This window comes from Chelmon rostratus, chromosome 5, assembly GCF_017976325.1.
Source record: "Chelmon rostratus isolate fCheRos1 chromosome 5, fCheRos1.pri, whole genome shotgun sequence".
Lineage (NCBI taxonomy): Eukaryota > Metazoa > Chordata > Actinopteri > Chaetodontiformes > Chaetodontidae > Chelmon > Chelmon rostratus.
This window is the reverse complement of record NC_055662.1, coordinates 4,119,513-4,146,589: the sequence shown is the minus strand read 5'-3', so window position 1 is coordinate 4,146,589 and position 27,077 is coordinate 4,119,513. Positions and strand designations below refer to the sequence as shown.

Here is a 27,077-nt window from a genome sequence, read left to right as displayed (position 1 = left end):
AAATATGTCCAATATTTGATTTGCCAAATGCAAATACCAAATTTAAATTCGAATGACAGAAAAGAAACTCACGTTTGAATGTCTGATGAATGGATTGTCCAGCTTGGGGGTGTATTTGTCGAACTGGAAGAGATAAGAGAGAAAAGAATTAGGACCCAGAAGTCCGCAAAATGATGGACTTTACCAAAATCCTTCATGAAAAAGCCTCCTTTAAAAATAACATCTCATTATTTTTACATCACAAAAAACAAAACACATGATTAACATCTGCAACTGGTAATAAGCAGGGTTTTGATCCAGAATAATAAGCCCTGGAGTAAAGCAGCTGGCTTGCACCGGTCATGGGTTTACTTAAACTGCATGGTCAGATAGGCAGTTAAATTACTAACAATACGACCGCTTTAGCAGGCTGCCAAGATGAAGACAGCCTGCATGATTTTCCAATTGAGCATACAGACGTTGGGCGTGGAGGCCCAGCTTGGGAATCAGAGCGTTTTAAAACCAGACCAGTTGTTTCTATTCACTGGAAAATCTGTAGAAATGTGAATCTAATTGCTTTTGACGGCTATGGTTTTATTTCAATTTTTTTTAAAACAAGCCCTGATGGTATAGATGAGAGGGGAGGACGTGGAGACTTATAGCTTGTTTTGGGTGTTAGAGAACCAGACTTCAAAAGAGATTTAGTCAAAAAACAGGCCGATTCTCTGAGCCTAAAATCAAAGGAAGAATACACGCAGCCTCTTGTGCGTCTGTCTTTTATGATTCAAACTGAATCGAGGAGATGACATTTGCAACGGTTAGGAGCTAATTCAGGACGTCTCAGCATGAAACTGATATAACTTTGACATGCTAAACTGATGAGAGGGAGCCTTTTCTGTGGTGGAGCTCATGCCTACCAGAACGATCCGAGTTATAAAAACTATGTCGTCTGAAGAAACTGTTTCCGATCATGTCCTGGACACATGGGAATCCAGTCAGTAAGCTGAGAAGGAGCAGAGGGAGGGAGAGAACAGAGAAGGTTGCCCCGTGTATGAATGGGGACTTTGTGTGTCTGTTCGCAAGCCAATACTGGCCCTCTATTTTGAAACAGGCTAATTACAAGCGACAGTAACTTATTCCGATTCCGCAAATACACAAACCATTTGCAGGTACTTTTTGCGAGTGTTTTCACAAAGCTCTCTTGGCAGGCGCAGACGTTTTGGGTTTACATAAAACAGGAAAATGAGCGGGTATGAATCAGTGTTTCTGTGCGCGCTCGTGTGTGCAGCGACACGGGCGACTGAGGGGGGGGGGGGCTGGACGCTCACGTTTGGGTGAGGGGCCCTCTGGTGAAGCAGGGCCGTTCACATCTGCGCGCAAAATGGCCGCAGCGGCAGCAATGGTGTCGGCGGCCTTGTTTGTGGGCGATAATGGTGCCTAAATCAAAGACAGGCAGCCTGCTGAGAGGAAAACGCCGAGCTAGCTTCCGAGCTCATTAAACAGCTCCTCTGCATTTTTGAAGGCGCTGCCTGTTTAATGTCTGACACTGGGAGAGGGAATTTGGCCGCTTTACGGCCTTGTAAAGAAAAAGGAAAAAGTAAAAACAAAAACTCTTACCCTTGTAATTTATGGTGCCTGTCGCAGTTTTATAGTAAACAGGTTTGGCTAATTAAAGCTTAATATTTCATCTTATAACAATTAAGGATATTCCTTGTCCATAGACATGGCAGGGGCAAGGAGGCGGGGTGGGAGAGACACTCAGTGCTGCCATTTGGCAAGCCAGCTGCTTGAGGGGCGTTGAACAATAAACAAAAATAGAGGCTTTCATAATTTCATTAATTACAGCCATTAACCATGTACTGTTAAAAAGTTGACATGAGATGGTGTGTCTACAGAGCAGGAGAAAATAAGAGAGACAGACAGAGAGAGAGAGGCTGCACGACTGGGCCATACTCGGTTTGCCTTTTCATGACAATACAGTAAAAACAACCACAACATCATCATTACTCCTGCCTCTCTAAGCAAGTGCCAAAGAGAGGAAAAACGGCATTGTTACTGCGAGGAGGAAGGGAGGGGAAAAGGCATAAGTTAAGTAACAACACAGTTTCAATTAAAAGGAAAAAAAAAAACACACAGCAGAAGACATTAATGGCAGTCTCAACTTCCATCGTAACAACACAACAGATGGGGGTATGCACATCACGGGCTACATAATGCCGGCATTAGCGAGATGAGGAAAATCACCTCTTTCATCTTCAAAGACAGGACTGTGCACTGTATATAATTCCCACCATGTCAGGAATGAACAGCAGACCAGATAACGGCACGGTCTCCATTCTTATCTGAGACTGTGCCATAAATACCAGAGCTTTGATTTCTAATGTTCAGGAGGGGGATAATCTTATAATCTTGGGGCAGGGCCTTAATGGGACCACGGGCCCTTAATCAGAGGTCACGATGGATCACATCTATTAGACAGACTGCTAAAAAGCTACAAAGGTCTGAATCGACCGCTGTGCATTTGGAATGACGGATGAATAGTCATAACCTTTTTTCCTCTGTAGTGATCTGAGAGCTGCCAGTGTTTGAGCCCCCCCCCCCCCCCCCCCCCCCACAGACTAATGGCAGTCAAAGCACGGAAGCAATTACAAACATTATCAAAACAGTTCTGCAGTGACGTCATTCCCCCTTCATCCGCAATGAAGTCACTTGACCGACTGCGAGGCTTTGAAACAGTCATTGGCAAGCGCAGTCGCTGCTGAGCACACACACACACACACACACACACACACACACACAGTCGGCAGGAATGCATTCACACACACACACACACAGATCTGTTTGACGGCGCCTTTGTTGCTCTGAAGAGGCAAATGAAAACATTCAAAACCATTTAAAACACATCCACATGCAAACAATTGAAAAGCCTGCCTTCAGGCGAATCCCCTTTTTTTGATCCTCGGCAAACACTGAACAGCAAAATCTATGTCGGAGTTTAGAGGAAGGTGGATAGTTTGAAAAAAAATTGGTAACGTCGGCCTGTTTGGCAGACATGCCGCGAGTCGGAAAACGGCCTCTATGAAAAGTGACGCATACTGCGGATGGACGGTTTTCTAAATAACTCCACTACGGACGAAGAAGTTGCGAGGGATTAAAGTGTGTATGTGCTTGGTCAGGTTCGACCAACCAGAGCGGCGACTAGCCGCGCATCTGGACGAACTAGTAGACGTGCTAGTGTGTGTGTGTGTTTGTGTGTGTGATAAGGGGGGTGGGCAGCCAGTGGGCCATATCTGCCCAGCATTTGTCCTCATATGTGATGCTCCCAGCTTCTCATCAGGCTTTAGCAGCAGGACAGTACGCAGAAACCAAAGAGCGAATCTCAAACCGAGTCAGTGTCACATTTTTTGAAGGGAGGGGTTCCTAGAGCTACGGGACGTATTTGGTGTATTTTGGGGTAAAGAAAAAAAAGGGTGGAATTGATTGAAGAGGAGATCGGGAGGGGTGACAGGTGGGTGGGTGGGAAGTTACGGGAGCTTTTTGTTACTTATCCTCACATTTCTGGCTTGGGTACGCACCATGGGGGGTGCGGTGGGCGGGGTGAGGATGGCGGCCGGGGGCAGACTGGCGGGGAAGGGCGTGAAGGTGTGCTGGTGGGTGTGTTGGTGCTGGTGCATGTGCTGGTGTTGGTGAAACTCGGCCCTCAGGAGCGACACGGGGGCCAGCGGCGAGGCGGACGGCCCCCGGCCCCGCTCTGAACTCTGAACCAGGAAGCGGTTGTTCAGCTCCTGCCTCAGGAGGTCATGCTCTGTAAGAAAGGAGAGCGAGGAAAACCAAAAAAAAAAAAGAAAAAGAAAAAAAAAAGGAAAAAAAAAGGGTTGGGGAGAGGGAAGGGGGGGGACACAAGAAAAAAAAGGCACGGACGCCCAGTCAGTCTTCACAACAAGGGTAGAAGAGAAGAAAGAAAATAGTCACCTGGCATTCTCTGTTTCTCCAGCTCATGCTGTGAGGGTTTTCTACGTGGGGACTCATTGGTGGTGGTAAGAGAGTTGCCTGTGACAATGTGCCAATCAGAATCCCCGAATGAGGCTGGCAATACATGATTGGTTGGTTGAATGATATCAACAGGCTGGTATCTAAAGACAAGAGAGAACCAAGAGTCATCCCAGCAGAAAACACACACACTCTTGCCCTCTATTAGAAAGTCAATGCACAACTGGCATATTTATTACATATTTTGGAGACACCCATCATCGCTGGAGACAATCGCTTCCTTCTGTTGCAGCATGAAATTGCTTGTTTTGATTAAATCGTCGAAGATATTACCGAATCTTTACAAATCACATACTGTTGGCAAGAGAAAACAGATTTCTGGTTGTTGGGGTTGCATCAGATTGCTGACTGAGTGCGCCATTTTTCAATACTTGACTGCTAAAGTGCTGCTTTCTGTACGCTGAATGTGTCCCCAGCTGTGATGGCTGTCCAGTTGTTAGCTGACGTTTTCCAGTGGGGCGTCCAAGCCCTTGTACAGTGACCTCATCACCCTTTTCAAATCTAGGCTACTATGAATACAGTCCATGTCAGAAACCGATGTATGATGTTCTCCACCAGTGAAAATAAGAGCCAGCATTAAAGCTTGTGACTATTACTTTTTATAATTAAATCAGATTTATTTCCAGTCCGTGCTGCACCACAGTGATTGGCTTGTGTTTCAAATTATTGAAGAGGTTATTTGTGGCATTTGTAGCTGCAGCACTAACTGGACTCCATTGCTGATCCTAGCCAATAATAAAGGAATATGCTGACTTTTTAGGAAAAAGCCCTTTAACTGGCTTTTGCGTTAGTAGCTCATGTGCCACAAACGCTGCTTTTGAGATAAAAATGGGATCTTTTTGTCCTTTCACAATAAAGTACGTCAGTGTAACTATACAGTAAATCAGTAAAGGAGGAAATAAACCATCATATATTTAGCAATGAAAAAAATGACCAAATGAAACATTAGGGATATGCTAATATACACTTGGATATACAGCTCTATGCATTATCAAAGGATATATGAGTAAAACAAATGTAATAAATCAGCACTTACCAGATCAGCAAATCATATCTGAGCACTGGTTTCAACAGGTGTATATCATGCAGATATTTTGTGACATTAGTTGAAAAACCTTCAACTAATTATTCCAGGTTTTCCAGTTAGTACGCACTGGTACTGTAGCACTCTATGCACATGTAAATGTTTTTTTCCTATAACTGTAACGATTACAGTAGAGCTGTGCAGCCAAGTCTAGTACAACTGAACAGAAAACACACCCTGGAATATAAAGTGGCCACGTCAGTATGCAAACTGTTACACAGCCTGTCTGCTGAGCGTATATGTCATTACTCATCAACATTCAAAGATGCAGCTGGATGTGTTGCGAAAAAAACTTCAGATCTTTACAAAATGTCTGAAAACGTTTTACTAAGGAAGATGGAATTAGTACAATAAATGCTACCAGTGTTTGCAGTCATTTTGTCTAACTAACTCTAAAAAGACACTGAAAGCAAGTGTTGGTGCGTCTGCAAGCTATCCTAAGAATTTGTGTCTGCACTGATGCTACCATGCAGGGAGTGAGGTGCGCGGCTTTACCTGGGTAGGGGGTGCCGGCGGGGTGCCCAGGCACCACTAAACTGTTGGTCGGTAAGGTCGGTGGTGGCGGCAGTGTGGCCGGGGTTGCGAACATGGCCGGATGGCGATGGGCCGGGCTCCGTAGGGAGGAATAGTGCGAGGTAGAGAGATTAGCTATGGACAGAGGCAAGGCGGGGGCCGAGGATGGGAGCCCGCTGAGGTGGTGGTGAGGGGATGGAGGCAAGTGCTGTTTGGGGAGAGCCACCGGACTGCTGCTGTGGCTGAAGATATAATGGCAGACAACAAGATACAATTCTCCGTTAAAAGAATGACGATTTAACAATACGAATGAACACATTCTGTGTTTTCCTGCAGTGCTCAGTCAGTCGGTTCCTTGTGGAGCTGTTTTATATACGACTACTGTGTGTGGGTTTGTTGTGCTCATGCGTTCACGTGCTTTGTTTCTAGCTCAGCGCTGTTTGACACGTTGCTTTGACAACATAAGAATGATCTTCCAATAAAACTCCTTACACTGAAATAAAGAAGGTGAGGTCAGACTCCGAGAGGATGAGGTGAATTGGGAAAGAGTTGAATGTGCTGTATGAGCGCTGCTCAATGAAAAACAGTAAATCTGACAGCTGGTTATTGCAAGTTTGTGCGGCGGAAAATCAATATCCGCGCGAAAACGGTCAATATCGCGTCGAATAGCGTATTGTACAGTATCTTGTTGCACTGGACTGCATCACATTAATTTGGAAATTGCTGCAGTTTATTTTATTGCTGTCTCCACTAGACTGGCAGTGAGAGGAACATATTAAAGGAAAGTGGCAGCATCTGCAGCGAAACAGCCTCATTAGGTACAAAAGGTGAAACAGTGAGAGCTAACACAGCTCCATGGATACAGAATTGCTCTTTCCTTATTGTTAATCAGCGGCGTAAAGATTTCCAGTGGTCTTACAGAGACGCACTCACGCGGCGCGGGCGTGTCACAGTTATAGCATGAATACACTCAGTCGTGTGTTTTGTCGGCTAGTTTCACTTTCTCGTACACTCCTGCACCCAAAACCAAACACCTAACAGCCTACCTGATGTCGTGGAGGCTGCTGTACAGCGGGTGATGCACTTGGTGGCTGATTACTGGCCGCGCGTGGTGCTGCGGGGGCGGGAGGACACGGGGCTCCTGGTGCGAGTGCGGGTGAGGAGGGTGGGGCTGGGGGTGGGGTGGTGCCCTCAACAGGGGAGGGGTGGGGACAGGGGGTGGAGGATGCTGCTCCTTCTTGACACTGAGAGGAGGCGGGCTGGGGAGGCGCGACCTAGGGGCCTCGAGGGGGGCCGCCGCTGCAGCCGGGGCAGGGGAGCCCGTCGGCGCCGAAGCCGGGGTGGGGCTTGGCACGGGAGGTGTGAAGGGCACCTCACTGTTGCTCTGCTCCTGGCTGCGCTGAAGCCCGGATACTTTGGCTGAGCTACAAGTCTTGGACTCGGGACTCTCATTCGTCGGCACACCTGAGGAGAGAACGAAACAGGAAATGGTAAGAGGGAGATCTGTCTGAAAAAGCTCACCTGACAGCGTGATTCATGTTGTGGTGATTCAGATGTCAAGCCAGTTCCTGATTTGATTCTATAACGCATGACGCCCAAATCAGGTAACAGGGATAGCAGTTTACCACCGTGTTATTCAGAGGAGTATACATGGTCAATGAAAAGTTAAACATGGCCCCCTTTCCTCCTTTATGATGTTGTCCCAGTGTCTTCTGCCCAAGGTTCCTCTTGTTTCCCTCTCCCTAGGTTCCTTTAAGTGTTTAATCAGGTCATTTTCATGCTTGACTATAATCAGATGATCCAATTTCTTCCCGCAATCCAGTCAGTATGAATAAATCACAGCTAATTAAAGTTAAATGTCGGCCCCTATTCAGGGCTTTGCTGAGCACACACTCTGGCATGAAATAATTATGTTTCAATTGTGCTGTGAAGGGAGATCGTGGCCCCTTATCTTGGCCTCTCTGCCACGCCGCCTTTCCATCCTCCCTTCCTGATCTTTCAGGGGATTTGGGAAACCGCAGCAAAGCACTCCGAACTCGACCACTTTGTCTTTGCCATTCATCAGGGGTCTTTTCAACAGACGAGAAGCTTTTATAATAGGCATTCCACCGAACAACGACTTTTCATACTTAGGCTGTTGCAATTTAATGACTGTAATTATATGCCGTTGTAGCAGGAAAATGAAAGTGGCAGAAAATGCGGCATCTCGACACCTGTCACATACAAAAGGCTCTCAAAGCACTTATGAATCTTAATGAAAAAGAAACGACATTTGACGATCCCCTACTTCTCTCAGAGTTCAAAGGAAGGCAAAATGGGCCACAAAGAAATGGAGTTTGAGGAGATGGCTGCGCTACAACTACAACAGCTAAAGCACGACTATAGCCCCTCAACTCATTAAAGCAGCTCGCGGTGTAATTCGTTTTAAGCGCAGAGACATCACACGCGCAGAGAAATCAGAGCAGGAAAGTGTTCACACATGGAAAGAGAAAGATAGAGACGGTGGTAGAGAGAAGACAGCCTGGTGGAGATGAGGCTCTCTAAGCGGCTCTAATCTACAGCTCTGATGCAGCAGCACTTCAGTCAGAAGGCTTACTCGCGCCTCAATTAAAAAAGCTCCACGGGCACTCTCGACGGTAACAAAAAAATGAGAAGAGCCGGGAGCTGCTGTCAAGCCAGTGAGAACTCGACATGCAGCCCTCTAATGGAATATCCAGTCCCTATTAACAGCCTGCTTAATCTTTCAAGGATCCTAACACCCATAAAAAGACCAATAAAAAGGCAGGGCAGAGCTTTTATTTTTTTATGTGTTGAGCTCCCCCTCCCTCGCTCCTTGCGTTTTATGGGAGAACTGGGGCTGGCTAAGGTATCACGATTTTCTAATGAATTCCGGGGTCCAGGCGTATATAGACCTCCCGATTTATAGGGGTCTGGGATTTGGATTAAACCGTCAGGCTCTCGTTCCGGCGAGCGAACGAGAGAGGAAGACTGAAGGCAACGGCGGAGATACAGGCACAGACAGACAAACAGGCAAAAAAAAGCAAATATCCACAGTCGAAATGTCGCCGCTGGGTGATGTTGCCGTGGCAACATGCTCTCCCAGACACAATGCGAGGCAAGTGATACTGAAGGAAGTCTCGCTACGGCCGCTAGAAGACAGAGAGGGGCTTCTAATACTAATGCTGGGAAGCCATGGCCACAGTGAGCGGCGGGTTATCTTAATGATGATTCTAATGGGCTCTAATGGAGGCAGGGAGGTATCAGCTCAGGCCAGCCCGTCCCTCATTAAAATCTCTGTGAGCTAAGACACGCACGCACAGGCACACGCATGCACAAATGCACAGCTTTTCAAGAGCAAAATTCAAGCACTTTCAAGGTACCTATACCAGAACTTTCCAGGCTCTTAAAGCCTCTATAATCACATCTAAATTGTCACTATGATTACAAGTTTGCAGAATTCCATTATACCCACAGCAATCAACGTATATTGTCACTGTGTTTATGTTACCAGTAGTCCATATTAACTGTGATTGTCTTTTTGATTGTGGTTATTCAATGCTTCCTAATTTCAACAAATATGATGATTTCATTAAAAGATTTCTGGACTCTATGAGGGATTGCGAAGCTGAAACACCACATTATGTTGAAAATGAAGCTCTTTTCACGGACTATATTTGAATTCAAGCCTATTCCTAATCTTGAAAACGTTTAAAATCAAGCACTTTCCAAACTTTCAAGACTTTGTACAAACCCTTTGCACAACAACAGACGGATACAAAGAAAGTTTTCAGTGCAGGTATATTGCACACTCACACAAAGGCTACAGCCCTAACAGCTTCATTACAGTGAAGGGCAGCACAAAGCGAGAAAAATCAGACCAGTAGGTGTACAATTTCAATTACCTGTTAGCTTGAGATCTGAAAAGTTCAAGCCAGGATGTGTTCCCATTATATAAGTATAAATGCAGAGCTATTATGTGACAGCCCCTTAGACTGCAGGTGCTCCAGCTTCTCGAGCAGCAAAACAGGATGTCAAGAGTATAGACCAATTGATTGCAGAAAACACCGTTGCCGTGGACACACTTACCTAAGAAATGACTTTGTCACATTTCTGTTCCAGCAGCAGCCATTCTAAGTGTAAACTAACACGCAGTGATAACGAGATGACAGGAATGCCTCTCTGACACGTGTCACCTAAGGGCTATATGTAGCGAAATCACTGCTGCTTTTCAACAAACACCGTCCCCTCGCCGCAAAACCGCACAACTGTCAAGCATTTCAACAAACTGCCAAATTCGGCAATGTTTTGTTCCTTCTTTTCCCGGGGACACGGAACACGCTCTGCCTGCAATCACATACAGGGGGAAACAGTCGGCGAGCCACAGGCAGTCATGTGAAGCAAATGCCGTACAAAAAATGTGCTGTCCTGAAGCCCTGTCCCGCAAACCTGAGCAGATGGTTTGCGGGGTTAGTGCACCGGGGGGACAGGGACATTCCCTAGGGGGGTGTTGGCAGGTCTGCTCACCAGATGACATCTCATCCCAGTATTGATCTTTTTATAGTTGTTCCTGTGGCCCTGCTTACTCAGGGGAATTGGGCCTTGCCCAGCGCACACGTGCCTGAGTGTGCAGTGATACGGGTTTGGTGGCTGGAGGGGCGGACAGAGGAGGGTAACAGGGACTAAAGTAGCAGACGGACAGCAGGCTGCTGGGATTGGCTGGTCATGACTGATGTGTCCAGCGGGGAGTCTGGGGTGAACACAGTGTCGCTGCACAGCTGTTCCTGCCTCCGATATCCTTCACTTGTGACCCCGTTTGCCCCTGTGGAACATCTGGAGAGCTGGCACCGATCTGGTCCTATGTGGCTTTTATGCAGCCAGATGGCTCAGCTTGAAATGGCTTGGACCAGTCTGGAAAGGCTTGGCCCTGAGCTGGACTAGGATGGGCTGATTGTCATCATCCAAGAGACGTCAAGGAAGGATGACGTGGCTCCTCGCCGTGACCAGGGCGTCCCTCTAAAGCGTGGCCTGCTGACACACGTCATGTCGGGAACATAATGCAGAGGCCCTGAGGGACAGAGAGCTGCGAAAGTGCAGCTTTTAAAAGGCATTCGCTTTGAAGCTTTTTTTTCAACCACTTTATTATAAACACACACCTGGCTACCTGCAAATGGACCCAACGACCTCATGAATGAGACGGGGGCCGTAGAGAATATTCTGCTTCTGCTTCCAACTAAAACCCTCAGCAAACTAATGCTGTGAATGCAAATAAGTGTGTTACATAAATTACCTGCTCACTGCTGACACAATGCCAGTGTATACAACAGCCAGGGAGATATAACCTGTATGCAAAAAGCCTTTTCAGATTAGATACGAGGGTATGCAAATTCTCCCTGTGACAAGGGGGGTCGGGGGCTAAGAGAAGCTTGAGGCCACTGGGTGTTCTCATTTACTAGGCAAACACGGCGGTTCACTCCCTTCATGACTTTGCCAAAGCACAAACAGTCAGGGAGCTGATAAAATAAGGACATGAGCAGACAGATATTTAAATAAAGCGGCATATCGGCTGAAAGACGTTGGAAGATGCAGAAGGTATGTGAGACTGTACGCCGCCTTGATCTGCCTCCCGCTGGCTCTGGCTGACAGAATATTCTGCTGCTCTTGACGGTTGAGCTCACAATGATTTGGTTTTTGTACCTCTCTAGACAAGCAATCTGCACAGAGCCAAGGCTTAGCTCACGAGTGAGTGACTGTGGAAGATGGCTATAACAGATACTGGCAGAAGGCAGGAAACCGCAGTCTTGCCAATCAACACTTCATTGCCGTGAGGTATTCAGTCATAAAAAAAAAGAAAAAAAGGTGGGGTGATTTCAACAAAATGATTTTGTATGAGAGGAACAGAAGGGCTGAGCGGTGTTGAATCATTGTGCTAATAATAAAATCATAGGAGAAATTTGCAATGGCTTGCTTTCCCTCACACTATTTAATCTGCCTCGAGCATCTCCAAGCTGGTAACGAGGGGAGCCAAGGCAACATTTTTGCAAATCACTCAGAGATGTTAATGGGGGAGTGGACGAGGAGAAAGCTGGCCAAGAGAGCTAAAGAGTGGGGACAGCTGGCACGTTTCAATTTGTCTCTGTCTCTGCGCTGCAGCTGACAAAAGGAGTGGATGGCAGCAGAATGGGGATGGGTGTTAAGCTGTAACACGTTTACAGTCAAAGCCCAGGCATAAATTGAGAACCTAATGTTCATTTCAGAGAGCTGGCAGCTCGAGCTGCGGGATGAATCAGTTTTTCCGGCGCATATCGGATCCCAATTCAAACACCAGCCATATGGTGCAGGACACATATGCCGTTCACCTCTCATGGCACATATGGCGATGTTGTGGACGGGACGTGGAGCACATCTTCAAATCGGAAAGAAAGCGAGAGACAAGGTCCAAATAGTGACTGTCAAAACTATTTTCTCGTGCACAGTTAAACCTTCATTAACCCCTGGCTATGATGTGCTGCAGAGAAGTGAGACGCCTCCACAGTTCTTCCCTGAACCACCAGGGCCCATCCCCCTGCAGAGCTGGTGCGCTCTGGGACTGCCATCAGTCTCAGCTTCTTATGAACACAGCTGGGTCATCTAAGGTCAGTGCCACTGGGCTCTCCTAAATAAAAGGGTGGACATCTTGGTACTTTCAACAGAAAAGCTCAAGTCTAATGGCTCCTCTGACACGGCCCACCCTGCCAGCCTGGAATCTGACCCCTTTCGCTGTCACTGACCCGTCACCGACCCTGGTGACCAGTCTCACCCTGAGGCCGCTGTGGACAGACTGCCAACAGGCAGGGAAGGGGAGGGCCGAGCTGAACTTTAAGGATGAATTTTGTAGCGAAAAGAATGGGAGCCTTCAGGAGTTATTTGTGCAATGCTGCAAGCACTAGCCTTATCATTTCATTAATTAGCATGACACGCCTGCCTGATGGACTTGAACGCCGCAGCAGCAGCTGTCTCAATTGATTACGGCAGTGGACGTGGTGCTGCAATTATCGAGGTGACTGGAGACAACGCCTGCCACATCTAATAAAGGACTTAACTCCTGCTTCCCACATCACGGCACAGTGGTGGGAGGACAGTAGCAGCCTCCCTGTGTCTCCCATACCTTTAAGACCTTTTCAGAGTCTCTCCACGGGCTGCTGTGGAGCTCAGTGTGGGCTGTAGTTCTTGAGCAGCGTGTCAGCTTTACTTAAGCTCGCATAACGCCTGAACAGCATCACTTTGGTGCCCCCACAGGAAAGCATCCTCTATTAGCCCACCAACTGGCTCACAATCCATGGAGAATGGAAGGACAGGCGGCAGGAAAGAAAGCGAGAGGGGGAAAGAATGAGACGTAAGAGACACAAAGACAGGGGAAGCCAGGAAGCTTTGGGTCCAAGCAGAAATGGAGGGAGTGAGTGCTCAACAATGTAAACAGAGGCACTGCTTTCCAGCCTCATTTCATGTATGAACATGCATGAAGCCCACAAGCCTCTAAGTGGATATAATATTATCTTTCATTGCCGTACTGATTACTCCTCAATGGAAGGGAAATGGCTGGGTGAAAATCCTTCAACAAATCCTAAGTGGCATGACAGTGGGCTGAAAGAGCCTGCATGTTTTTCTTTTCCTCCTCCTCCATCTCCATTTTCACTCCCCACTCAGGGAGCAAAGCAACAATTGGAAGCTGACAGCTCCTAACCCTTCACCATACCTCATTCACTGTTTTGACATATGCAGCCGTTGTTATTTAGTGCCATAAAAGGGGTGGAATCTCTGTCGCCATATCGTATTTCCTCAAGTGTTTTCCAGATCCGCGGGTCTGTCGGCATCACAAGCTGTGAGCTTAGACTAACAAGTCGCCTGAGCCACTCACCTGCTTTCATGCAAATGCGGCAGCCGTTTTCATAATGTCAAATAACACCCTCTGACAGCCATGAATGCTGAGGCAGCTAGCTTTCCCGAGCGGTGGTATTCTATAGGCGGTGGCGGTTAAAAACAAATATCTCTTTATCAGCAACTGCTGGAGAGCGAGATCTTCAATCAAGCACCGCATTTCTTCTTCTTGTCATGTTTACTTGTTAAAGCGTGCTGTTATTACAGGCCGGGGCCGCTGAGCTGCACTATGCTGATCAAAGTTTCTGGTCCTCCGTTATTCAAAAGGTTATATTACAGCACGCCACAGGACACGGCGAACAACAAACTAAAAACACGCTTTTTTACTTTAACCTCGAACCAAAAACGCATTTCATTTCAACATGTTGGTGGCACTTTTCAGATCAACTGTTGAAAACATTCACAATTATTATTATCATCAAGTCATTTACGTCCATATTTTTGCTCATTTTCCATGAATCATCTTTAAAATGATGCCCCTCACAATTTCACAGAGCCAAGACCAAAAACCAAAGATATTTAATTTAGAGTTAAATAAAACAGCAAAATCCTCACTTTTGAGACACAACAACCAGCGAATGTTTGCAGTGCTTTGCCTGATACATGACTTAAATGATGACTTGAAATTAAGTGAATTGATTAAAATTAATGCTTTCATCAGTTCAGTGATTATTCACTATATGTGCATGCTTATCAAAACCACTGTTTGACCACAAAAAATCTATTTTACTGACATCGTTTGTAGCAGATTTATCTCTAAACCTCGATCTGGAGTGCAGATTTCCCACACAGGGAGGGAGGATGGAGTGGGGCAAGTTGTATTTGTCTAAAGATAGCACCCCAGAGTGCATTAAAGTGCTTGCGCTTAAGTTTCACATACTATCTACAGGCCCCCAAGGGAAACACGTGGTATAGACACACTGATGTAATCAATGCCTCTTCTATAGGAGGATCCTGCTGCTGAGCTGCTCCTGGGGTGCTGCTGGGTAATTAGGCTTACAGATGGAGACCCAGCAGCTGTTGAAGACTAGACTAGAGCTGCCATATTCCCCTGCTAATGGCTACACGCCAAAAGAGCTGTGTTCTTATGAGTTACACGCCTTTTTTTCTGCAGCAGTCGCAGCTTGCGATATCTGAAAGCACACTTTAAAAAATGAAAAATGTAAAAATCTCGCACCAGTCTAGTTTTCTTTCTTTTTCTTTTTGGCGGCGGGCGATGAATTACATGTCAAAGCTGGTGACACACTCAAGAGGGTCGAGGCAAGACATGTTTGAGATAGCTTTCATACAGAGCTTAGTTAGACAAACACACACCTCGGCAAGCTCACTCCCCTCGCTCTCCCAACCACCACCCTCTCCGCCACTGCAGGAAAAGAGTGACAATCGAGGGTGTATCAGGTTCGCAAACATTTGCTGTCCTTCCTAGCACCCCATTCATCATTCTTGATTAGAGAGAGAGGGCACGACAGAGAAAGAGGTCTAAAGTGACCCAGGCTGGGGGAGAGGGAGGCTGGTTAATAAGGCAGAGGAGAGGAGAAGGAGCAGAGGGCAGGACGTCGTGTCAGGTAAACTAATGGAGACAAGGCCTGGATCCTGACCTCTGGGGCCGCCTCGAACCTAAACCCACCGCCGCCTGCCCCCATCTCCTCTAAGCCCTGGCCGCACCTCCGTGAGGCATAGTGGATGAGCAACATCAACAACAGCCTGCACGCTTTCAGGGCTGCTATGAGCTACCACATTTCACTGTGGCGTTCCAAGTGAAGAATTGATTTGTTTGGAGTGCGAAGGCGGCGTGTCAGTTTGGGGAAATGTGTGAATGCGAGTATGTCTGCGAGTAGAGGGGGGTGCACGGTGAAACAGGAGCGAAATTGGACTCTGAAACGAGCCAAATCGCTTGTGAGATGAAACAGACTACAGCAGGAAAAAAAGAAAAAGCAAAAAACAAACAAACAAAAAAAAAAAAAAGAAGAAAAAACACAAGGCCCCGGAAAAGTGTCGAGCGAGGCGGGCTGGCACCAAAGTGAAAAAAAAAAAAAAAAAAAAAACGGCAACAAAACAAACACACTTTTCTTTCTGCTCGACATGTTTCAGACTGCAGATGACAAAACAACACTGAACGAGTTAGAGAAATCAAAATCAAACCGCCGAGTGTGTCTGACTGTTTCATGAATCCGTGTCGAAGCGGAGGCTCCACACCACATCAAACCCCGTAAATTCTCCTGAAAGCCTCCTCTCCCCCTTTAGCAGCCAGCGCTTAGATTATTGTGTGCAGCTAAAAGGTAAGTGCTGGGAGTGTCACACTTGAGAGTGTGTTTTAAGCACCATAAAGTATCAAGACCCAGATGGCTCATCCTCCCTGAAAAACATGTCCACTCTACCTCGGCTCCAGTAGCACCTGCTACCAGGATTAGGTCAGCGCTACGCCAACCCGGCGCAGTAATACAGTGCACCGCGGCTGATAAGGCGCCCTGGGCACTTCAGCACTTGCCACACACTTAACAGCTGAAGAGTCAATACCTGTATCATTAGTGATAGCAGTGGCCGTATATAGATCTTTATTTAGGGAGCTACAATTTTGATGTAATTTGGCACTGTTAGGCTTCAACAGATGTGGTCTTTCGAAGGTCGATAACAATGCTGATGGTTTTGGACTGAAGATGACTGGTTTTGGTTACGCTCCCTGATATGTTGCACAAAAAAAAAAGAAGATTAGACTTATTTTAGAACACTAAAACTGACCCCACTCCACATAGCTGTAATGATATTTACGATAAAGTGCATTGATATGCTACAACATACAACCCTGATTCCAAAAAAGTCGGGACAGGAGCAACTAAAGACTGGGAAAGCTGTGGAACGCTCCAAAAACACCTGTTTGGATCATTCCACAGGTAAACAGGTTGATTGGTAACAGGTGATAGCATCATGATTGGGTATGAAAGGAGCATCCTGGAAAGGCTCAGTGGTTCACATGCGAGGATGGAGCGAGGTTCAACACTTTGTGAACACATGATTGGATAAAGGATGTTACTACGCGGGCTCAGGAACACTTCTTAAAACTGTAAAGTGCATTGTATAGAGGTGGAAACAAGTCTCTTATGTATAGACCATATATCAGTCTAACTCTGACACACTCTGTACACACTTCTCTCTGGGTCATGTGGCATTGGAGCAATTTCTCTCACTCCTTCCCAAAGCAAACAGCAGTGAAATCCCAGTCCTGCTGCTCACCCCTCAACACAGCAGCACTAACCCAACAGCCGGGGAGGCTGAAGCCTATGCTCTGCTGAATGGGGTACTACAGTCAGTCAGAGGCCATTAGGGGCCCCACCACCAGGGCCCAGTGCAGGGAATTCACCGGTAGCCAAAAACAACAGCCAAACAGATGACCGCTTGAATATTGGAGCAGACCACACTGTGCATGTTCTTTTTTTTTTTTTTCAAACCCTCCCTGAAATGGCCAAAATGCAGGCCCCTGTGTCTCAGCGAATTACCGCCTGTCTGTTCACAAACACTGGGGCGATTAATGGCACTCATGACCGGTGAAATACAGCGCAGAACCAAACACAAGCCCTTTCTCAGCAATGTGTGTCGGGTTACTGCTTTCACCATGTGTTGACTTCAAGACTAATAGCCAGGCACTGGGGCAAACCCCTCCAAACCCAGCCCTCTGTCAAACATACTGGACTAGTCCAAACCTGTGGTCTTGCTTCTAGACAGAGTGACTCTGATAAGCCACTGACAGGAACATGGATAATAATATGCTACCACTGGAAAGGTATGGAGCTCAGAAATACTGTACAAACAGCAAAAGAGGACCACCCATCTGGAAATACTTGGAAAATACTTTATATGGCTGGCTGACATTTCTGTTTGATTTGGGATCTTGTTTCCTGGGTTCATCTCCTTTCTCCCAGGAATCCTCTCTGGCACATTCTTCTTATGCATGGATGTCCTTGTCTGTCATGGAATCTGAGGCATTTTACATCCGTTCTGTTCCTGGCGATGGCTTTCCCATCTTTATAAGCCTGTGTGAACTGCTTCCCAAAATGTCCAATCCATTACAAGCATGTTTGTAATATCCATCTAGGCTGATGACTGTCCCCTTGCCAGCGATTGTACATTATCCAAGCGTCGTGTTTGGCCACAATCGCCTACCATCTGGCTTTGTCAATGAGCGTTACAGCCTCATCTGCAAACAACATTGGCTCTGAACCGCTCAACACAGATGAGCTTAAAACGCACATAGCAGGGAACCGGGATCTTCAAACAAATGCAGGGCGGGGGAAAAAAAACCCACTCTCGCTGGCAGAATGACTGGAGCTTGGAATAAAGGATTAAAAACAAGAAAACCTGCAAGTGATCACAGGCGACACGCTTTACATTTCAGGCCTGACAGTCGTGATAAGACGCTGGTCATGTATTCTCCCAAGTAAACAATGAAAATGCCTTCCACACTGCAGCTGGCTGCATCTCCATCGGAGGAGGAGGAGGAGGATTAAGATTAGACAGAAGATGTGATGAGAGCTACTGCTCTCTAGAGTTATCCTTTCTAAATTCTTCCCTTTATCCCCTCTGAAAAAGCAAAAAAACAAGGAGCCTACATATGTTGTGGCCAACGGTGCTTCCCCGTTGAGATGGGAGTCGACCTGTGTTTCACAAGCTGGGCAGCTAACTGCAGGGGGATGCAGCTTATCTGCCAAAAAGCTTTTTTCCTTGTCAGGGAGCCTCTGATTTCCTCACTCACTGGTGATGCATCAGCTCCCTACACACAGCTAAGACCTTCTTTTGGAGTGAAGCAGTGAGTGAACTAGATCACAGTAAGACAACTGCTAAGACATTTAGGGTTCAGCATGCAGATTTGCTGTCAATGGGATGACTTGGCTTGTAAAAGTGGTTTATTGAGTTATCTTTTCTCTTGAATGCTATAACTGTGTGTGCACTGGCGCCGTCCAGTTTCCACATCGCACGTGTGTCAGTCGAATACTGGATCAGGATTGGCTTCCAGAATAGTTGTGATGTCACAAATCATGCTCACAGGCCCGACCCCTGAAACTGGACTTTGACTGAAACGTTCCACTTTCAGCAGATGAATGTGAAAACGGCCTTGTGGTGTCACACTCTGCGCATGCGTCATTCTCCACAGTGAAGCCCAAACATCCAACTGTAGGATCAAGAAGAAAAACATGCTTTTGAGCAGAGGGGGACTTTAACCTCTTTAATAACAGCAAAGCTGTTAGCTGGTTTCACCATTGAGGATGCCGTCTACACGCTGCAAGCTTGCAATTGATGGCTGTGCCAATAGAAAAGTCAGCTGAGGTGTAAATGTCACCACTGGGTCAAAGCCAGAGTAAAAATTCACATGTGCTGCTGGTGTAATAGGCGAGGAGAATCGTGTACATGGAAAGGCCATGATGGCACTGAGCTTAAATTTGATCATATAACCTGAATCAAGGAGCTGAAAAGCCTCAGGGGCACACTGGCCTCTGTTGTGTATAGGAGATGGCTTTGAGGCAGCACACTAACATTCAGTATTGAAATGATGAAATATATTCACTTTGATTCATACAGTGAAGCTCTCTGTGCAGGCTAACTTGTCCTGAACAGCAGGATGGGAAGCACAGCTCACAGACCACGCGCCGCTGGCATCATGCACCGAAGACGCATCATGGAAGTGCAGCAGCCAAAATGCTGCTCATGCCCCTGACAACTTAGCCCCCGACTCCCCCATGGCCTTTAGTGATTGTGTAATTGCTCCCTCTCCACGGCTAAAGCTGAATCCATATTCAGTCAATGAACAGAGCGGCGCACAATGGAGCCTAATCACACAGCCTTCAATGTGACTCCCATCTTCTGTCACAATAGCTGATCGCCACCCACGGGCTCGCTGACACAGATGACGGGGACTGATAGGACTGACTGACAGGTGTCAAGCGCCCTGACATGTAGCGGCAAACATCGACAAGAGGGAGAAATGCGCTGACTATCCAGAGGAGCTTCTGCCTCATGATTGAAGCTCAACCAGCGGTGACCCAATACTCTAAACAGGGACTAAGTTAATATTTCATGCACACTGGGCTCTCTGCGCAGAGCAGTGACTTTTCTAATGGACATTATAGTGCTCTAAAGGGGCCACCGAGTGCACGGGGGGACAGTATGACATATTAACAATGACTTTACAAGCCGGCTAATTGCTGTGCATAGACAATCAGGAGTGTTTTTTTAAAAAACAGGTGCTTGTAAGAGCTGCTGCAGTTTGACATCACTTCCTGAATCATAGAAAACCAAACAATTCCCTTCAGTCAGCTTTTCAAGGTGCCGGGCCTTAGAGGGATTGTGGGTAATGTGGCTTGGTCCCTCTGACTGCCTGCCACTCTACATAAATAATACAGGACGATGTAATCGTACTTTAAAACGCTATAAATATTGAAGAAGAATTAAAATAATTTATGGAACACGGCAGTGTAACAGGATGTGTGTGAGTGTATGTGTGTGGGAGTGTTTTGTCTCCTTTCACTCCTCTCGCGGCGTGCGGTGAAACGATGGGCAGCAGCGGTGCAAGCTGGGAATTCTGTAATTGCTTTTTCTGTCCCTGAAGCAGGCCTTCCTGCTTTAAATCAAAAAAGGCAATCTCTGTCAGTAATGGCTCAATTAATAATTAAACACGTGTCTTATCTCCGCCGAGCTCCCCCTATTTATTTTCATCTCTCCGACATGGGTGGCTGCACAAACAGCATTAGCACTATCAATAAAGGGAGCATTAATATCAGCCCCTTTCTCCAAAAACAAATCACCCAGCTCATAAACTGGCCTACGTCTGTGAACAGTAATAACCTAAAGATTAATAAAGAAACAAGCCATAGTCTTTGGTTTTCTCCCTGAACCGAGAGTGTTAGCTAACCCATCCGCCTTCTGCAAGGGGTTTGTACCTTTTTAATATTTTAATTAAATCAGGGGAACACATGAGCTGCTGTTCCAGCTCAGTAACAAGTGAGCTGGTGCTAGAAGCGAGACGGATGGTTTCTTTTACGCATCCGAAGCTACCAACCACCAGCTTCATCTCGCACAAAGACGAGTGCCCAAAACCCCAAAACACCAGAGTCTGACCATAAGTGCTATGTCAATACAGGAACGCTGGCCTTCTTGATAAAGAAAGCATCTCTTGCAAGCCGCCTGGACTTTGTCAAACAAGTCACAGTAGGCACTGGAGGTGAGCTTCACCAGGCTCGGATTCCACAGCGGTGATGGCTGCCCTCAATTCCAGCGCCTGCTAATCTGGCTGCGTGAAGCCTCTGCAGCCCTTGTGTTTTTCCAACAACACGTCTGCCCTCCAGTCATCTAGCCTGCCCGCCAGCCAGCCGACCAGCCGGCCGCACTCTCCATCTACCTCCACTCCATCCCAATTCGGCGACGGCGAAAAGCTGATTTGTTGGTCAGAGGGTCAACCTCCATTCATTATTTAATGGGTGAGAGGCTGCAAACAGTCAGGCCGGCCACCGAGGTTAGTGATACATTACACTGACCTGGCCAGAGGAGAGCTGCCTGGCTGAATACAAACATGCTCTCTCATCTACTTCACTATGCCTGAGCTGCCCTCAATCCCCCCCGCCCCTGACCTTGCTGCTCCCTCTCCAATCACCACCCGTCCTCCCTTCTCCGCCATTCAGAATCTAGCAAGTGAGACTTTCATTTTCCTGAAGCTTGCGGCGCAGGAGCAGGCCTGTAGCTATGGCTGGCACAGGTAAGGGAAGAGAGGGAGGAGGAAGTGGAGGAGGAGGAGGCCATAGCTCTTTTATTGACATGCAGCAAACAGCAGTGGCGGAACAAAGGCCACTCAGCACCTATTGAGAGAGCAGGCCTGCAGACAGGGTGGTTGATTAGCGATTCGACATGGGGACCCTGGACTGTGTAGCACATAATGAGAGCTTAGGGAGCAAGCCATGAGCCGATGGGGGAAGGAGGTACGGCGGAGGCGGGCTGAGGATAGAAGAGGGGAGGGGTGGGGTTCTACCATAAGGAATTGATTTCCCACAATAGCAGATTGATATATGAGTAAAAGCGCTCCATAGAAAAAAAAAAAAAAAAAAGCAAGGGTATGGGCAGATCCTAAATCCTTAAGCTACAGCATTGGTAATGTGTTTATATATAAACAGTTAGAGGATAAGCCCTAAATCCACTGCCAAGCTAAATGGTTTATGCATCTTTTTTGTTTGTTTACTTCTGTGTCAATTAAGCAAATTGGTCCGACATCCCTGACGAGCAACAGAACTGAAGTGAGTGCATTTTGCATTCATGTCCAAAAGCTCCTATCTCCCTGAACGCCACGGTAACCCCGTCTTCACCTTTCATGTGGCCTCAGAGAGATGTTAACAGAGTCAGATGCGCATGATGGGAGCTGTGTGTGTGCTTTTTTTCCCCCCCTCTTCTTCGTCTGCACGCTCTCTCCTTCCTTTGTTCCACTGGTCTAATCCAGTATGTGTGGGCCGGTAAGTTTAATGGAAACAATTTATTAAGTCCGGCTTAAAATGCCATCTGCAGCTAAGCCTCCCAAAGCCGCTAAGCTCCTGGTTTCGCCCCGGAGCTTGCTGTGTTCACGCTTACTGTAATGCTCTGTTTAAAATGAGCACAACGGGTCAAAATTAATCAGGATTACAAGGGCACAAATCCACTTCAGAAATGGGTTTTCTACCAATCTTTCTCCTGCTATCCCAAGATGCCCCAGGTTCGTCTGGTGGACGGCGCAGCACGCGGGTTTATCCTAACACCATGGAAGGTAGCACCTTGCTCGGACAACCGGACCTCAGAGAGTACAAAGGGCCAGCGAAAGACCTCGCCTAGACAATACTTATTGCTCCAGAACCCACGAATACAACATTCAACATAGTTACAGCAGATTCCAAAGTGTTTTTCTCAGATATTTCTAGCTGGTGACAGCTAGGTGATAACTCCCAACCACTTCCACAGGCGCAGCATTGTGAAATGTTATAAGAAAGCCTAGCAGTGAAGTGTTTATCTGTGCTCTGTGGAGGTGCCCCGAACATGCTCAGCAGCTACATTTAGCTTCTCGTTCGCCTTCAAGCAAGTGACAACGGTAAACTCTGACCTGCAATTCAATAACAGTAGCCCTGAGTGGAGGACAAGGCTTCATAGTGCTTTTACTTAAACATGCCATCCTCCAGGAAATCAATAATTTGCAGGAGGCTTAAGACAGGAAATAAACAAAAAACCAATAACTGTTAGATAATGCCTGGCCTTTGCTGCACCTTCCTACCTCATAACCACCAACACAGACAGACATTTTGCAGAACTTGTGCTCGCTCTTGGGTAACAACATCCGAAGGGAATTGCACAGTGTGTGGTATTACAGATACTATTAGCTTGTGCTATTATCGGCGCTGCTGGCTTGCATCTATAATAGGGTGTCAACAGACAGGCGACGTAGAGATGACGAAAAGTAAATATGAGAGGAAGAAGGCAAGGGTGTCTGGGTTTTGCCCAAAGCCATGTTCAGTATGCATAATTACAGCGCTCTGCCTTCGCTGATTACAATGTTGGTCTTTCCTCTCCTCTATTAATCCTGAACCGTTTCATTAACATGACAGACTGCGGGCCTGTGTGCAATTTGGACTTAACCTCAACTGTTTGTACCCATAACTGCTCACCAAAATAAAGTTCAGAGAGGAGCGCAACGTTGAAAAGCAAGGAAGCGGTAAAAGAAACAACAGTCGTTACCTAGAGAGATGTGCAAGCCAAACATCATCACGGCATTATAAATTTATGTGTGCCATAATGTTTGTGTGTGTGTGTGTGTGTGTGTGTGTGCATTTGTCAGAGTGTCTTGCAGCCAACAACTCAACAGGCCTGGTGATCAGAGGAAAGCGGGCTTTTCATTGGTCCCACAGGACCATGAGCGAGACCGGTAATGGGACACATACGCCACATTTTAAACTAGAGGAAAACAGCCTGTGGGCTGCTCTGCATTACACATACACACATTACACACAGAGAAGCCAGTCTAGGCCAGAAACAAACACTGTCCTAGAACCCATTACAGCGCAAAACATCAACATTGGAGCAGGAGGAGCGAGCCGGCTGGCGGCAGCTCTGCAATTGTAGCGTGATAACGTCTTCCTCGTCATCATCAAATCACTTCATCACACTGCTGATTTCTTTGCTGTTTCACCCTTCCTAACCCTTCATTCTAATCTGGTGCCCCTCTTCTACATTACTGCTTCTTCCAAACAGGATCTGGTTGATCTGTGTGACAATCAGGAGAGACGCTGATTGGATTATCTGGATGTAATTCCACGGTCCTAATCCTCAGCCCTGTGTGCACATTAGCAAGATCCACAGAGGCCTTCGTTCGCCATCTGACATGTCAGGGGTGTCGGAGTGTGCGGGTGCGTGTAAAAGGCAACGGCTGTGTGTCCGTGCATGTGCCTGTGCTAGCAGTTCTCCGCGGCGGAGTATGTTTATCTGCGGCCATGTTCTGTACGGGCATGCAAAGAAAATAAGTCAACACCCTGACAGCTGACAACAGCGGTAGTCCAGCTGCCTGGCGCAGAGTAGATGGAGTCGGACGCGGTCTAGTTGCTTTCTAAAGCATGCAAGTCTGGAAGTCATTGTCACTGTGAACGCTTGTTTCACGAGGCCGACGACGGTCACAGGTCATCTACATCACACTGCCGGCAGGCCTGCTCTCTCTCCTCCTTGTCAGCCACGCTTTTCCACTAAGCAGTCAAAGCTACTGTGCTACACCAAGCAACACCCTCATATGTCGTCGAGAGGGAACCGAGCTTTCGCTGGACGTGGAGGTAAACGAAAACCCCCAATTAGTGATTGTCAAAAGACGGGAGGTGGAGTTACACTGACGCTGCAGATGTCATCCCCTTGTGGGTAAAATCCAGAGGAGTGGTGAACCAAATTAAAACCAAGATGAAAAACAAAACAAAAGCGGTGAAAGCTGTTTTTGCGCCGACCGCAGGACAATGATCTCTAGCCCTGTCGTGCCAACATCTAATCTATGTGTAGTTAAATTTGAATGCTACATTTTTGCTACAGTCTCAACCTCAGAAAACCCTCAACACATTTTCAACAAATAAAAAGAAAAGTAAAATACGTTGAAGTACCATCCTGGTTTACACTAACATGGTGTCTATTACGATGACATTTTCAACAGTCCACTTGAGGCAAGCCGATCTGTTTGTCCCGTCTGTCCTGCAGACACCGCCCCTCCTGAATACTCCTCATATGGCCACAGTTTACACTGTTGCGCACTTCCACCTCCTTCCTCCTCTGCTTGTGTTAATGGTCCTGCTTCCTGGTTCCTGCCCTGGGGGGACGTGGTCTGCATGCTGCTATCTGTCACTAGTAGGCTGATTGCACCTACTTCCCCTTCCCCGGCTCCCTGCGCCCACAACTTGTCACCTTCCCACTGCTCTGACCCGGCAAGCATCACTGCATTGAGTGAATAAACAGGTGCAGCATGCGGCATACACCAACACATGTATGTGATTGGACACGGACACACAAAAGCATTAAGTTACGTGAAATCATGCATAAACATACAGAAGCAAAGGCCTTATAAGCCACATATGTGCATGTGAACGCGCACACACTATTTGTGTTGTCTGGGGGGCTGACAAAGCTCTTTCTCTCTTTCCTTTGGCATCCATTATGGTCCAGGCCTGCTGTCAGAGAGCTTGTATTGCCTGAGGGAAGTTCCCATTTGTGGGAGCATGTGGCAGGGAGGCTCTAAATCCCCTCTAATGAACCAATATGTAGGAGGGCTAAGCCTTTGGCGGGGTCGTCCAAGAAACGCTATTCCACACCCAGGCAAAAATGTATGCATATGTAGTCACCAGACCTTGTTAATGTCTGCTGACATTTAAATCTGAATGGGAGCTGCAGGATTAGAGCGGAGGAGATTTGGACTCATTCGCAAAAACCCAGTTGTTGTTATGAGTATGAATGAGGCAGAGGCGGAAAGAAAACAGAGCGGGCTCTTACCTTTGGGTGTGGTAGGGGAAAAGAGCTTCTCTGATCCTACATCAGACACCTGGAAAAACAAGAAGGCAGACCTTTAGTGGGTTTGTCTGATGAGCTGAATCAGTGGCAAGCTTTAACGTCAGTCGTAATTAAAAAAAATAAAAATAAAAGAACGCAGTCACGTAATTGAAGATTATTCATCAAAACTAATGCAAGCGCACTGACGCACATTTTGTCTGCCCAGTAAAAGGTTTATTCAGCAACAAATGTGGTCACAAGTGGTTGGAATAAAAGTGCAGCTGCCACACACGGCACCACACAGTCCATCAAAAGACTCTAATCAGCCAAGGAGAAGAGCTCCCTCTGTACCTGATGGTCCCTGTCTGGTTTTTTCCTGTCGAGGTAACAATAGGTGGCACTGTTGTGCCACCTGAAAACCCTCAAAAGAAAGGCTGTCAAAGACGGAGGAAGTCAGAAAGGGGCTATGCAGTATTAGAACACAAAGGCTCCTGCGTGCATGCAGCCGCTCAGAAATCACATTTTGTTCTGCAATATTTTGAATCAAGTAAAAATATTTCATGAATAGAATGCGGTTCCAGTCTAAAAGCAATATGCTTATCTCACAAATTCAATATCAGAGAGTATGAGTACATGCTGTAAGTAAATACATGCAAATGATTCTGTGAGTTAACACTGTATGTTTGGTTTTTGTGTTTTTAATGTTCGTGTGAGTGAGCTTTGAAACACTGCAGTGCTGCTATCTTGGCCACGGCGCCCTTGAAAAACATATTTTGTGATGTCAATGGGACTTCATTAAATAAAGGTTGAATGAAAAAACAGCATTGGGTCAAAAACAGTTGTGATTGACTTGGCTGCAGTGGAAACCTGGTGGACTACAGTCAACTGGAGGTTGAGTCACTTGAGGCAGAAAGGCATCTCACTATGAAGTGATAGCGGAGACTTCTAGACTAAACACTGGAGGATATTCTCCTCTCTGCTTTTAGATGGATACGTAGATTCTGGCAAGCTCCACCTAAATCAAAACACACCATACATTTTTACAAAAATACACGTTCCCATGCCAGATGGGAAATTTTTAAACACTATGACGGAAAAGCAGTAAATCCACGCAAAACCCGGTGTTGTGCAAGACACCATAGCAAAACGTCTGTGTGCTCGGATGATATTATTAACAATGAAAATCCTCCGCTGCCTGTAATATCAGCCCATATAGGGACTTTGTTTAAAGCCACGGTTTCACTTTGCGTTAGATCCTCTCATCTGGGTTCTGCACACTTGTAAAAAGCTGCAAGAGCTGAACATATGTTCCTACCAAAGGGCCCGAGTGTCCTTAACTGCCATGCTTGTATTTTATGCGGCACAAAGGGAGCATATGTAAAGAATGAACAGTGAATCAGAGTGAGTGCAAGAGAGACGGAGACAAATAGAGAAAGCAAATGATTTTGTAAACACAGATGGCTGTCCTTGGCATCCGTGTTAGTTCTTTCACAAGTGTTTTGAGGGCGTCCTCTTCTTTCCAAGACCTCCC

General features: G+C 46.7%; 1 protein-coding gene across 9 annotated transcripts in view; it reads right to left on the bottom strand.

Moving 5' to 3' along the window:
• fbrsl1 (fibrosin-like 1) overlaps positions 1-27,077 on the bottom strand; it is a 267,107-nt gene that overhangs the window by 9,723 nt on the left and 230,307 nt on the right. For 7 of the 9 annotated variants that reach the window (XM_041936617.1, XM_041936624.1, XM_041936619.1 and 4 more), the window contains 5 exons: positions 25,550-25,598; positions 6,673-7,090; positions 5,609-5,868; positions 3,534-3,784; positions 73-123 (listed from right to left, as the gene is read on the bottom strand). In XM_041936617.1, the coding sequence (XP_041792551.1) occupies positions 73-123; positions 3,534-3,784; positions 5,609-5,868; positions 6,673-7,090; positions 25,550-25,598 (1,029 nt within the window). Of the gene's footprint in view, positions 1-72; positions 124-3,533; positions 3,785-3,951; positions 4,113-5,608; positions 5,869-6,672; positions 7,091-25,549; positions 25,599-27,077 lie in introns of all 9 variants that reach the window. The other 2 variants (XM_041936625.1, XM_041936620.1) reach the window with 2 other exon arrangements.